The sequence below is a fragment of the Podarcis filfolensis genome (genome assembly GCF_964270895.1).
Source record: "Podarcis filfolensis genome assembly, chromosome: 1".
Lineage (NCBI taxonomy): Eukaryota > Metazoa > Chordata > Lepidosauria > Squamata > Lacertidae > Podarcis > Podarcis filfolensis.
Genome location: NC_139604.1, coordinates 11,148,104 through 11,162,534, shown reverse-complemented (window position 1 = coordinate 11,162,534; position 14,431 = coordinate 11,148,104). Strand labels below are relative to the sequence as shown.

General features: G+C 43.2%; 2 protein-coding genes across 4 annotated transcripts in view; one reads left to right on the top strand and one right to left on the bottom strand.

The window, feature by feature from the left end:
• Nucleotides 1-14,431, bottom strand: part of COQ10B (coenzyme Q10B) — a 376,006-nt gene that overhangs the window by 263,724 nt on the left and 97,851 nt on the right. The window lies entirely within an intron of this gene.
• The window catches only part of RFTN2 (raftlin family member 2), a 54,278-nt gene that overhangs the window by 6,925 nt on the left and 32,922 nt on the right, over nt 1-14,431 (top strand). For 2 of the 3 annotated variants that reach the window (XM_083629710.1, XM_083629709.1), the window contains 5 exons: nt 689-902; nt 5,409-5,592; nt 5,898-6,009; nt 7,595-7,910; nt 12,353-12,556. In XM_083629710.1, the coding sequence (XP_083485836.1) occupies nt 689-902; nt 5,409-5,592; nt 5,898-6,009; nt 7,595-7,910; nt 12,353-12,556 (1,030 nt within the window). Of the gene's footprint in view, nt 1-210; nt 903-5,408; nt 5,593-5,897; nt 6,010-7,594; nt 7,911-12,352; nt 12,557-14,431 lie in introns of those variants that run through there. The other variant, XM_083629711.1, reaches the window with a different exon arrangement.

The following is a 14,431-nucleotide window of genomic DNA, read 5'->3' as shown; positions in this document are numbered from 1 at the left end:
AAGAGAGTCTTTTGCTATTGTGTGCATTTTTCCCCAGCTGTCCTGTGCTGAAATCACTTTGCGAAGGAAGTCAGATCCAAACTCACATTTAAAACAAGAGTCTGAACTGCTTTTCATTTACTTTGCTCCCCTTTGAGATGCCAGAAGCAATTTCCTCTTGAAGTTGACTTCCTTTCTGGAAACGATTTTGTCTCAAACCATGTTGAGGCTCTCTGGTCCCATTATCTGACTAACTTGCTCTTTTTTGTTCCCTTTTCTTTGCTACTGCAGCAAAACAGACCTTCTGGCTGCAAGGGAATCGCGCTGAAGTTTTGCAGCAACTTTTTATTTCGGTTGTTTTCTCACATCATTATCAGCCAGCCAAGAGAGACAGACAAAGCACTCATTGGTGCCCTCTGCAACAGAACACTGCTAGCGGGGGCTGGCTGTAAATTGACGTGGCATGGAAAATCTCTGCTAAGTTTCTAACACTTTGTATGTTCCTGCAAGAGCAGTAACACTCTTGTCCAGGAGGACTTCGTCGCCTGAAAGCATAAAGGGTTATATGCCTGGATGTAACTATGGCTGGAAAATTCCTCCTGTTTCTAACTTGGGACTTGAATATTCTTTTTTCTTTGGTGTTGTGGCTAGCAGTAAACAGCATCTAAAACTTTGAGATTCCTTCCTCTCTCTTTTTTTCTCCAATCAGAGGGAAACAGATTTTGTGGCATTCTCCATTTCTACCTCCACCCTCTGCACCTTCCTGCTCCCTGCGGCTGCGACCATGGGGTGCGGACTCAGAAAACTAGAAGACCCAGATGATAGCAGCCCTGGAAAAATATTTTCAACGCTAAAGAGACCGCAAGTGGAAACAAAGACGGACTCTGCTTATGAGTACATATTGCTTGATTTTACTTTGGAAGGTAGGTATCTTGTTTCAGCAGTACTCTGTGCCAAAGGCTTAAACGGGCAAAAGTTTTCCTTATTTTATTTCTTTGGGTTAGATACGGGGAAACTAATTCACGAGAATCTTTCAACACCAGTCACTGTTAATCATTAGGCTAATGGTTTAGAAATGTGTTAAATTGTGCGTATGAATGCCAGAAAAAAATGTGTATGCACGTAACAGTTAGCACATTGGTGCCTCTGTTCAGAAAAAAAGGTCTTTTTCCAAATCTGTGCATAGCTGAAAGCCAGTTTCTGTCAGTATCGGCAGTTCTGTTAAACTTGACAGTAAGCACTACTTAAGATCACTTCTACAGTGGAAAATACCTTTTAGCTTCCTATTCTTTGTTTCATGTTCTGTTTTGCTTTTGTAGCTCAGGCATGGAAGGAACACTGAATGTTGTACAGTTAAAAGGCAGACTTCCCTCTTTTGTAGGGTTTTTCTTGTTTCTAACCGACTCCCTGTCCCAGGAAGTTGAAAACATAAACAACCGACCCCAGACAGCTTCCCATTAAAAACAGGCAGTTCTGTTCAGCTGTACAGTAGTTGCTTCAGGGACTCATAATTTTTGCTGGAACGTTTTAGTGTAACTTCTCCATGGCTATACAGCAGTTTTTGTGGGTAGCTGATACTAGTTTTAAATGCTATGGTTGAAGTAGCCAGAATATATTAATGCAGATTACAAGTATAGATTTCATGAAGATTGCTGTGCAGGACACATTTTAGTCCGTTACCTGCATTTTTGGCTTTTTCATTCTGTATATACAATTCATTTCTCTTTGGGTGAAGCAAAACTTCTTTGTGTGGAGAAACAGTAGCAACAATGACAACATACTTTTGAGTCTCATGCTGGATTACCTAATACATAAGCCATATACCGGTCTATAAGTTTAAATTGGCAATTGATTTAATGCATTCTAGATTTTGTTCACAGCTTTTGTTTTGCTACATAGTACGTGCCATTTTGAGTTGCATAGCTTTTGCATTCCTGAAAGTAGTCTGATGGTGGTTATTTCTTGTAAAAAACAATTATTTTTCATTAAAACATACGTTTTAGCAACTGAACACAAGGAGGAGGGGAGGTATCTTTACATCACTGCAGTGTTCCATGACATATACCGAAAAAATCAGGGTTCGTGCCAGAATTTCTGTTTTGCGAATGGAAAGACTCTATTCGTGGAAAGGGTTGCAATCTAGCAGAGACTCCTTCTGGTAATCAGAAGGTGGTAATCAGGCCCAGAGTCAGGAACTGGCCTGGTGGGGGGCAAATGTTAAGCCCCAAAGAACCCACTGGGGCTGACAACAGTCGCTGGCATCTTCCTTCTACTTTTTCACTACCAGGGCAACCCACCGATTTCTTTTTCCCAGAATGTTTCTGGGCATAGATGGCTGCAGCCTTGGGCGGCGCTCTGCTTCAAAGAAATAAAGATGGTGGTGACCAGTCATCCCTCGCAGCTGTTCTGGAACCCAATATTTCCCCCAACACATCAGCTGTGCCATGTGAGCTGGATCGCCTCTGTCCTATCCCGGCCATTGCAACAGGAGCCTCCGCTGAATTGCGGACTCTTCTGCAAACAGGAGTCCTTCCTGTTTACAGAAATCTGGGACTCCTGTGCACCACCTGGCGAGCTTATTACAGAGGATCTTGCCAGCATCATGGATGTTGGTGTGTGTGTGTCCCAGAGGGCATCATGCCCAGATCCCCCCCAGAACTGGTGCCAACCCTGGAAGCAATTTTCACAAATTCATCCTTCCTCTCCACCACCTCCCACACTGTTCTGGAGTAACCCCACCCCCTGACCCTCTGGAGCAGATTTTCAGGGAGAAGGAGAGATCTGTCGAAACCCATTTTCCACAAGCAGCGCTGTGAGCGGAGATCCCACTGCAGCAACTCTGAATCTAATCTGTCAGCAATATTGTGCTTAAATACTTTCCTGTTGTTAAATTCGCAAACCCTTCAATGAACACGATCTGAATGTTTAGATGCACTCCGCTAGTTTTCTGTACAGTGGTACCTCGGGTTACATACGCTTCAGGTTACACACTCCGCTAACCCAGAAATAGTGCTTGAGGTTAAGAACTTTGCTTCAGGATGAGAACAGAAATCGTGCTCTGGCGGCGCGGCAGCAGCAAGAGACCCCATTAGCTAAAGTGGTGCTTCAAGTTAAGAACAGTTTCAGGTTAAGTACGGACCTCCGGAACGAAGTAAGTACTTAACCTGAGGTACCACTGTAATCTCATTAGGATTTCAGCAAAGACACAAGACCCCTTTTACTTGCAGTCTGATACAGTGATGCATATTTACTCAAATGTAAGGCTCATGTTCAAAGGGACGCAGGTGGCGCTGTGATCTAAACCACTGAGCCTAGGGCTTGCTGATCGGAAGGTTGGCGGTTTGAATCCTGTCGACGAGGTGAGCTCCTGTTGCTTGTTCCCAGCTCCTGCCAACCTAGCAGTTCGAAAGCACGTCAAAGTGCAAGTAGATAAATAGGTACCGCTCTGGCGGAAAGGTAAACGGTGTTTCTGTGCGCTGCTCTGGTTCGCCAGAGGCAACTTAGTCATGCTGGCCACATGACCTGGAAAAACTGTCTGCGGACAAACAACGGCTCCCTCGGCCTGTAAAGCAAGATGAGCGCTGCAACCCCAGAGTCATTCGCGACTGGACTTAACTGTCAGGGTTCCTTTATCTTTACCTTTTTAAGGCTCACGTTCAGGCAAGTATTATTGCAACCATAATCACCTAATTATGGATGTCATCCTAATCCTAAAAGTTCATAATGATGTGTCTGTCTGCAGCTCAGAGGCAAGAGATACATCTCAGCAGTTCCATGGTACAATTACTGCTTCTAACGTTCTTGTGCAGTCTTTAGAACACTTAATCTTATGTTTTTGTTTGCTATCTTAGCAAAAGTTTGGAGCTGGCTATAGGTCACCTTGTGCAGCAGCTAGGATTGACGTGTGTGTGTGTGTGTGTGTGTGTGTGTGTGTGTGTAACAAACAATGCCATCTAAATATGACACCTACATGTAAACATTGTACAAAACCAAGAAAACAGACACTTAATGTTTGGAATAATTCATCTACCTTACATGAACATTCCCAACAAGCTTCAGCCACATGATACAGCTATAATATAATACCATTTATGTGTGAATATTTTATTTAAGAGCATCCACATATTAACTGGTGAATGTCTAAAGGGACTAATTATATTGTACCATTTTATGGATACAGTTGGGTACAGGCCTGCATTGTCCTGTGCTGCATATTTTAATGCATAAACTGAAAATGTATTTACGTATCTAAAAATGTATTTATAGATTACCCTTTTGGGAATAGTTGAACATTGATTGATACATCTAGCATACACATATTTGTTTAGGTCTGGTTCCTGCCTAAATACTGTCATCAAGCTGACTGAAAATTAATTTATAGACTCTGCATGTCATTTAAGTACAAAGTTTTCATTTCATTTCATTTTTTATTTTATTTTTGTTTGCCTTTTGTCCATCCCGGGGGAGAAAGTTACTTCTAGCATAACAGAGTTAGCCTAACAGTGGTTTGCCTTAAAATGTTGATGTCTGTAATCTGTTGTTTTATATCTGTGTTATTGGGATTCAACATTATTTTGTTTTCCAAATTCTGTGAGCCACCTTGAAAGCTCTCTGTCCTGAAAGGAAGCTTAGAATATAACTATACAGAATCAGTTCAGACCCCAAAACAAATTTGAGCAAACCGATGAAAAAATGCTGGCATCTGAGCTCGTCTAATTTTGCAATTTCCATTGGCTGAAATTATGGTTCAGAGCAACCGATAACTCTATGGTGCAGAATCTAATATTGAGAAGGAATTCCACCTGCTGAAAATCTCAGCTTTTTCCTTCTTATTTACTTTTAATAGATACAAGTACCTAGCTCCCACTGATGCAAAAATAGGTTCAACAATATGTGAACAATGCCTGATGAAATCTAAAAAGCCATGGGATAGGTTAAGTAGGATTTGTAGGGGACAAGGCCTTGGTGCCTTATCCAACTCCTTAGCCCTGCCCACGAGTAGCAAAATCAAAATAAATTGTGCCAGGTAAAAACCTACCTACAAATGTGTGTGGTTTATATAGGTCAGAGAATCTAGCTATCTTGATGTATAGAGTTTGTGTTTCTTAAATAAAGGTTTTTAGTATAGACTACATTCCAGCCCTCGATCTGTACTGTAGCCATAATAGCTACTATTTTAATTTTTATAGCTTTCTCCCTGCACCTGTTGTTGTAACCACTAATCCTTCCAGCTTCTCTGAGTCAGTGGTGTGATATAGAGCCATAAGCAGAACAGCCAAGTTGTTTTAATTTCTCCTATTAGCAGATACCTACAGCGAAACCCCACATTGCAGCTTAAATTTTATATACAGAATATATATATAAGCTACTGTTTCTGTCCAGTGCCGTTGGAAGTCACTGAAATGTTTGTGGAATTGAAATCCCTTTAGCTTCCTCAAATCCAGAGGCGATCAAGATCAGCTCTGTGCTGGAAATTGCAAAAAAGGTGGAGGAATATTATACGAAAGGATATGTGGTAGGAGCTATTCACCCTGTTTTGCTGTCAATTGGACGAAGAAGACATTTTCCAGCAAGTCACATTTATCGAGTCGTACTACTGCGTCTCAAACTGAGGTATGCATCATAGTAAATAAGTGTTTCTATTATTGTTTAATGTATTTATATCCTGCCTTTCTCCCAAATAGATAAGAGAAACATAGAGCCAGGCCATAAATACTTGGTCTCAAAAGGTAATTCAGTTGCGTTCCAAGTAACACATTTGGGCGACTTTGTAATCAGGCCTCCATGGAGCATTAGCCAAATAAAAGAGTTGCCAAGACTGAATTCATAATATTTTGGAACGAAGGAAGTTGTGCGTGCTGGCATTTTGTACAAGATACATCAGACTGTAACAAAGGCTGCTTTCTTTCTGTCTCCAGCCAAAAGCATCAAGCACTGAGAGGGCAAAGACAACCCAGACTCGTGATTGAGGAGTGTCCTTCGACATATGAAACGCTAACAAATGAGGTGGTCAAAGGACTGTTGGAAAAGGTAGGACGGTCTTAACAATTCCTCCTTGAAATATTTTGCTTGTAGGATTTTCAACATGTCATGTAGGTTAATTTTTTCCACATGTGACTGAGCCTCCTCCCCTCATATGCGCTTCTCAGCTAGTCACCTCTTGATTTGCAGACCATAGTTTCATTTTAAATATGAACCTGCAAATGATGGCTTGTTCTTGTCTCGCAAGCCTGGGTTATACACCAGGATTTAATCCTGCTTCATAGGGCCAGCACAATCCATAGTTTGCTAGTTCAGATGTAATGAACTATGGCTTGTTACAATCCGCAATGTAACTGATGATGGAGATGTCGTCACGCCACTCCTTGGTGTGTGGAGTGCCGCAGGGCGCAATCCTCTCCCCAATGCTTTTTAACATCTTTATGCGCCCCCTTGCCCAGATTGTCCGGAGCTTTGGGCTGGGCTGTCACCAATATGCTGATGACACTCAGCTCTATCTGCTGATGGATAGCCATACCGACTCGATCGCGGACACACTGACCAGATGTTTGGAAGCTGTGGCTGGGTGGTTTCGTGGGAGCTGATTGAAACTAAATCCTTTGAAGACAGAGGTCCTCTGGCTGAGTTGGGATGGTATGGGGATGAGGGACCAACTCCCTTCTCTTGCGGGGGCCCAGTTAGTGCCATTGCCTTCCGTTAAGAGTTTGGGTGTAATCCTTGACGCCTCCCTTTCCATGGAGGCGCAAGTTACAGCAACAGCCAAGGTAACATTTTTCCACCTTCGCCGCATCAAGCAGTTGGTCCCTTACCTTTCCCGCCCTGACCTGGCCACAGTGATCCATGCGACGGTCACCTCCAGGCTTGACTACTGTAATTCGCTCTATGCGGGGCTGCCCTTGAAGCTGTCCCAGAAACTCCAGCGGGTGCAGAATGCTGCAGCGAGGCTCCTCACAGGGTCTCTGACATGGGAGCATATTCACCCAGTGCTTTTCCAGCTGCACTGGCTCCTGGTGGAGTACAGGGTCAGATTTAAGGTGCTGGTTTTGACCTTTAAAGCCCTTCACAGCCTAGGACCCTCGAACCTATGGGACCGCCTCTCCTGGTATGCCCCCTGGAGGACCTTAAGGTCCATATATAGCAACACCCTAGAGGTCCCGGGCCCTAAGGAAGTTAGATTAGCCTCAACCAGAGCCAGGGCCTTCTTAACACTGGCTCCGGCCTGGTGGAATGCTCTGTCTCATGAGACCAGGGCCCTGCAGGATCTGATCTCTTTCTGCAGGGCCTGTAAGACAGAGTTGTTCCGCCTGGCCTTTGGCTTGGACTCAGTTTGATTCCCTCCTCCTCTTTCTTTTTCCTTTCTCCTCCTGTGAAGAGATTGCACCCTAATGTTTTAATGTTGTATTTTAATCTTTTAAATTGTATTTTAATCAACATGTGCTATTTTTGCACACCAGTGCACACTTCTTTCTTCCCGCACCCATACTCCTGTATAAGGAAAGCATCACATGCAAATGACCCCTCACATTTGCATTTCTGAATAATAATTTAGAAATGATTTCTAAATGCACACAGCTTAATTATAACTGTATTTGTGTGTTGGGGGGGATATATATAGATCAACGATGCCGCAAAAAGAGGAATGAAGTTTGTCGGATTTATAACACAACCTTGTCCAAAATCGAAAATCTGCAATGGCACAAGCACAGATGGGAATGCAGAGTCCGATTCAACCCTAGGCAGAAGGAGTAGGGAACAGAGAAGACACAACACAGATGACAGTGATAAGCCCTGGAATGAAGGGACTCTGAGTGGACAGTCCTCTGAGAGTGGCATAGAAGAAGAAATCCAGCCAGACATTGGGCAGTTGCGGGAGACAGATTTTCATGATGGAAGAGAAGGCAGTCCAAGCCCCACTAAAATGAGGAAAGAAGGTACTGAAAATTGCTACATATATAGTCTTAACTATTTCCAAGGAATGTAAGTATCCATTTTTCGACACGATTACCATCCAGACTGGTTCAAGATCTGAAGGTGCTTTTGGACCCAGCCATCCCCCCCCCAACATTAGCAAATACTGTATTTTTTGCTCTATAAGACTCACTTTTTCCCTCCTAAAAAGTAAGGGGAAATGTGTGTGCGTCTTATGGAGCGAATGCAGGCTGTGCAGCTATCCCAGAAGCCAGAAGAGCAAGAGGGATTGCTGTTTTCACTGCGCAGGGATCCCTCTTGCTGTTCTGGCTTCTGAGATTCAGAATATTTTTTTTCTTGTTTTCCTCCTCCCAAAACTAGGTGCGTCTTGTGGTCTGGTGCATCTTATAGAGTGAAAAATACAGTGGTGATGGCAGGAGGTGATATACCAATATATCACCCAAAACCATTTTGAAGTCCATATCGTGATACTGGTTTCATAATTTTTGTCCTGGCGATATATCGCAAATCATGGTGTGTGTGCGTGCTATGCAGAAATCACAATGTGGAGAAAACCGTGATGCCAACCACCCTTATTTCCATCCTTATTTCAGACGTCATAATGTATCAGTACATCACAATGTTTAGCTGGTGATATATCATGATGTTGAAAACCAGATATTGCCCAGCCCTACTGTTCGCCTCTACATAGTTCCATCCTTATTTCAGATATTGTGATATATTGATATATCATGATGTTTAGCCGGTGCTGTTTCGCGATGTTGAAAACCAGATATCACCCAACATGGCTTCCCAAACACAAAGGTCGCTGCGGGGCAGGGCAATCAGCATGGCGAAGGCAGTGTCAAGAGTGTCCGGTTGGTGGCAGCGGTGCACCTGCACTGCTCCAACCTCCTCACCTCCTTGCGCTTCTCCCTCTACGTTACTGGCAACAACCTCCATGATGGGAAGCCGGGTAAGCTCCAGCAGCCACAATGGCCAGCTTCAACTTTTATGAGTTCCTCTTGCTGTGCAGGCTGTGCCCCTTTTTAGAGCAAGGAAACCTTACCATGCTGATCCATGGTTTAGTGACCTTTGTTATTGCAAGGTACTCCTTAAGTGCGGGTGGTGCTGTGGTCTAAACCACCAAGCCTCTTCGGCTTGCTAATCAGAAGGTCGGTGGTTCGAATCCCTGTGACTGAGTGAGTGTCCCAGCTCCTGCCAACCTGGCAGTTCGAAAGTACACCAGTGCAAGTAGATAAATGGGTATCACTGTGGTGGAAAGGTAAACGGCATTTCCATGCATTCTAGTTTCCATCACGGTGTCCCATTGCTCCAGAAGCAGTTTAGTCATGCTGGCCAAATGACCCGGAAAGCTGTCTGTGGACAAACACTGGCTCCCTCGGCCTGGAGTGAGATGAACGCCACAACCCCATAGTTGCCTTTGACTGGACTTAACCGTCCAGGGGTCCTTTATCTTCACTCTTAAGTGAGGCTACTCTTGAAGATGAACTTCCACAACAGGGGTGGGTCCCCAACATCTGGAGAGTCACAAGTTTGCCACCCCTATGGTATAAGATAATCTAGAAGAGGCGAGGGCTTTCTTGACAATGACATTCTCATTATTGTAAGGTCCTCTCCAAAAAGGTTCACCTGGTGACAACACTGCTGTCATTTGATAGCAGGCAGCAGAATTTTTATTTGCCCATGCATTTTAATAGATTATATTAATTTAACTGAACAGGTTTTAGTCTGTTTGAAAGTTTTTTGCTGATTTCTTGTTTTTGATGGGGTGTGGTGTGCTTTTATGCTGCACACCACCCTGATATCTGATTGTTTATTTTTAAATAAAATAAATATTAATTTAGCCTGGAGCGCTTACAAAATGCTTCAGCCCATCTGCTGATGATTGTGGCAAGAACATAGGTAACCCGTTCCAATGTAACTCCACTGAATGCTTGTGGCGTTTTGGGCCCAGCTCAACATGTTGGTGTTGACTTCACAGCCTGAAACAAACCTAATTCAGGGAACTGCCTCTCTCTGTGTGAGTCCCTTTGCCAGCTGCAGTCCTCAGAGAAAGGGTTGCTCCATATTTTCACATGATGCCGCATGCAGTCATCATCAGCTGGTCACAGGACTTTTGTTGCAGTCACCCTGAGGTTTTGGAATGTCCTCCTGAATGAGGTCAGAAATAGCGTGTCCCTGATAGCATTACAGAAAGGTTGCAAAATTCATCTATTTTGCATGGCATTGCTTCAATGAATATGATGGTCATTGGGTGTAGTCTCAATTGCTAGGATGTGGTTTTGTGAACTTGAAATTGAATTATTGGTCATTATCACATGCATGCATTAGGGACGCGGGTGGCGCTGTGGGTTTTATTAGGGATGCGGGTGGCGCTGTGGGTTAAACCACAGAGCCTAGGACTTGCCGATCAGAACGTCGGCGGTTCGAATCCCCACGATGGGGTGAGCTCCCATTGTTCGGTCCCTGCTCCTGCCAACCTAGCAGTTCGAAAGCACATCAAAGTGCAAGTAGATAAATAGGTACCACTCCGGCGGGAAGGTAAACGGCGTTTCCGTGCGCTGCTCTGGTTCGCCAGAAGCGGCTTAGTCATGCTGGCCACATGACCCGGAAGCTGTATGCCGGCTCCCTCGGCCAATAAAGCGAGATGAGCGCTGCAACCCCAGAGTCGGTCACGACTGGACCTAATGGTCAGGGATCCCTTTACCTTTACCTTTATTACATGCATGCACAGTGCCCTTATCCAGAAGGTCCCCATAAACCTATGGGCCTGTTTTGCCACCTCCCCAACCCCAGCTACAAATGTGGATGGAAACAGGCATGTGGGTATTCTACACACAGCAACAGGATGGCCTTCAGTAGGAACAAGGCGTCTGTGCTATGAATGGGGCAGAATTTCAATTGAATTTGCATTTAAAGGCCAACCTACTTAATCTGCAGTTACTGAAACGATGCACAGACTGAAACATGGCTAGCCTGTGAGAACAGCCCTTCTCTGAATTTTGTAGTGCAGTTTTCCCACCAGGAGCTGTGTGTGCATATACTGGGCTCAAGTGTGCATAAAATGCACGTGTAAGTGAAATCAACGTACAAAACAATGAATTACATTAGGGGAAATTGTTTTGCAAAAAAAAAGATATATTTGACAAAAATGTCTTGCGAAATGAGTATGATGAGGAATTTTTGGAAATAATGGTGAATTTTCAAAAGGAGTTGGGTTGTTTTTTTGTTTTAAGTAAACTGATGTGGTATTGTGGAGTACTGAACTCAAGCTTGGGAAACTGAAAGAAACAAGAATTAACAGATTTGTGCATCCCTGGTCTGTGAGCATCCCCATTTAGCCCCCTGACTTTCCTACAAGTTACTTGGATTGCACATTCAGCTCAAGCAAAGAGACAGGGGGGGCGTACAAAAAATATGCATTAACCTCCCATTTCTCCTAATCACCAGTTACACCATCAGTAGGCATGCCAGCAGGTGACATGGTGGTGGTGAAACAGAACTTGGTTGACATACGGTCCCATGTGGCTGTGCCCACATTGGATCAAAAAATGCTCTTCCTCTTCTCCATCTTCTTCTCCATCTTCTTCCCCATCTTCTATTTAACACAATGTGGTTTTGACTACTGGAGGAAGAGAGTAATGTAAACCTTTTGTGGCTTAGGGAAACTGTTCTATGAAAGTCTTACGGAGCTTAGGAAGCTGCTAAGGTCTTTGCATTTTCCAGACAGAGGCAGTGTAGGCATTCTGTATTAACCGAAGAACAGATATAGGGCACAAAGATAGGTAATCAAGAAGAAAGTTATAGCAACTTAGGCAAGTATGCGCAGAGTGAGAAAGGTGAATCTTAGAAATGTTGAAAAGGAAGTTGCCGTTGTCTGAAGTTCAGTATGGGGAAAAATCAGAACTCTTTGAAGGGATGTCAGCAGCATAATTGCAGAGACCAGATTATGCCGTGAGATGCCAGCAGTGTAAAAATAGATTGGATAGATGAGAAAATTAGAGCACTGAGAAAGGGGATGTAAAACAAGACGGGCAAAGTGCCTAGGACTGGGCAGGGAAGATTCAAAAGCAGAGCTGTCCACTCAAAGAGAGACAGAGAACGAGCGTTTTGAGAGTTAGGAAAAGAACTCAAAGATGAGACAGCCTTGTTCTGTCTAAGGAGAAGGAGGATTTCAAACATTAAGCACCTCTATTAAGTTGTCTGTTGGCTCAGAAGCTTCCAGCATATTGACTTTCAACACCCTACTTGAGTTTAAAGGGTTTTCCTTTGCCATGTTGAGGCTTTGTGTCATGATCTATGGACAAGTTTAAGTTTCTCCACTTGAAATACTTATAACTTCTCTTGATAAGTGTTCCATTTTCAAAAGGTTAATCTTAGTTACTCCATTCCTCCAAGCCCTCGTTATCCCTGACTTCTTTATTTCCTAATTTCTTATCAGAGAACAAATTGTATACAGTCTTCAACGTCTTCGAGGATGATTCCACCTGTTGGACATATCACGACGGTGTTTTGTCTCTAAAAGTATCAAGGAAAGGACCAGTGATAAGTACTTTGGATGCTGACTGGCTAGAGTTAACCACGTTTTATTACAAACAAGGGTTGTCCTTAATTGACTCATTCGTACACTGGGAGGCTTCTAAAGGTAACTGTAATCATACCATTCGTCTCTTTGCACCTGAAAAAGGCGATAATAGTATTATTTATTTCAGAACAGTAAAGGACCTAGATAATGTAGTGGCTTCTCTTACTTAATCAATGTTGTACAATAAGAGTAGGAAGGAGGAAATGATTATTGTGAGGGAAGAGACAAACAGTAGAGAAATATTCTATTTTTTTCAGCAAGTAATATTTTTCTAACAACATTAATTGTTCTTAGAGAATTAGATGGCAAAAAAGTAGGGGTGTTTGTGAGTGAACCGACCTGATTCACAACTCCTAAACTAATACACGGATAGGAACACAGTTGTCTTTTGTTTTTCTGAATTTTGTGATACCATTCATAGCTCTAATAATGCATCAAAATGCATATAAAGCAGGAGAATAGCACATAATTGGTTACTTATGTGATTGGAAGTTCGGGCTTCAATGTGATTATTTGCTAACTGAAAAGCTTCAAGTTCTTTAAAGTAGCATGCTAATTTTTCGCCCAATATTCATTTCTTCACTGTTACCATCCCTGTTTGTGATAGTTGGGTATGAATGGAACAAAGGGCATCAAGAACAGTTTCTTTGTGTGAGGTTGCTTCTCTAAAGAGCTGCTTCTAACAAACATTTCACACAGTCCTTGTATGGAAGATATTCAAGTGAGAAGCATTAATAGCAAAATGATGACGTTAAGAAAAGCTCTTAAGTGAGTAATTTTATGCCTGCTTAGTGCTTTATATTTTACACATTAACATAAAGTATATGTAAACAAACGATAATGTGGTTCATTTAAGAGGTCTTCTTAATGTTATCATTTGGCTATTAATGTTCATTTTAATGTTTTCCATAACTGATTTTCCCTGTATGGAAAATAGTTGAACATAAACAATTTTAATATGGCAATTGGATATATTTATTAAAATGTTTTTATTCCTTTATCTTTGGAAAGATAACCTTTCCAAAGAAATCTACCTTTCTAGATTTTGTTTTAGTATGTCGTGGGTGATTGACTGTGTTTGGCATTTACAGAGAAAAGTACATACAGTATAGTAACGTAACAGATCGTGGAATTTAAGTGTGGGGACTCCACAAGTTGCTAGCGCCATTACTTGGAAGTAGCAAATGATGCCCTGAGTCGATCTGTAGGAAAAATGTGCCATCCCCCTTTCTCAAAAGGACCTCTAAAATGGTCATGTGTTAAGAGAGAGAAGGAAGAGTGTGCTCCCAATGTCTCACACTGATGATGTCACTTCTGGGCTCACTTCATTCTGCAGCATTCTTCACAGTGATGATAATGTGTGAGGGTGTGACATCCTGGTATACGCGGGTGGCGCTATGGTCTAAACCACTGAGCCTCTTGGGCTTGCCAGTCGGAAGGTCAGCGGTTTGAATCCCCGTGACGGGGTGAGCTCCCATTGCTCTGTCCCAGCTCCTGCCAACCTAGCAGTTCGAAAGCACGCCAGTGCAAGTAGATAAATAGGTACCACTGTGGCGGGAAGGTAAACTGTGTTTCCGTGCGCTCTGGTTTCCATCATGGTGTTCTGTTGCGCCAGAAGTGGTTTAGTCATGCTGGCCACTTGACCCGGAAAGCTGTCTGTGGACAAACACCGGCTGTCTTGGCCTGAAAGCGAGATGAGCGCCACAACCCCATAGTCGCCTTGGACAGGACTCAACCATCCAGTGGTCCTTAATATCCTAAGAAGTGTGAGAGAGAGAGGCAGGCAGGCAGAGATCATCTGAACATTATACAGCTACAACAGATCAGAGGACAACAGTTCAGGCACTGTTCTCTCTCTTTATCTCTCTCACACACACCCTTATATCTAGCACATGCAACGTGCCAGGAATCAGGTACAGTGGTACCTCAGGTTAC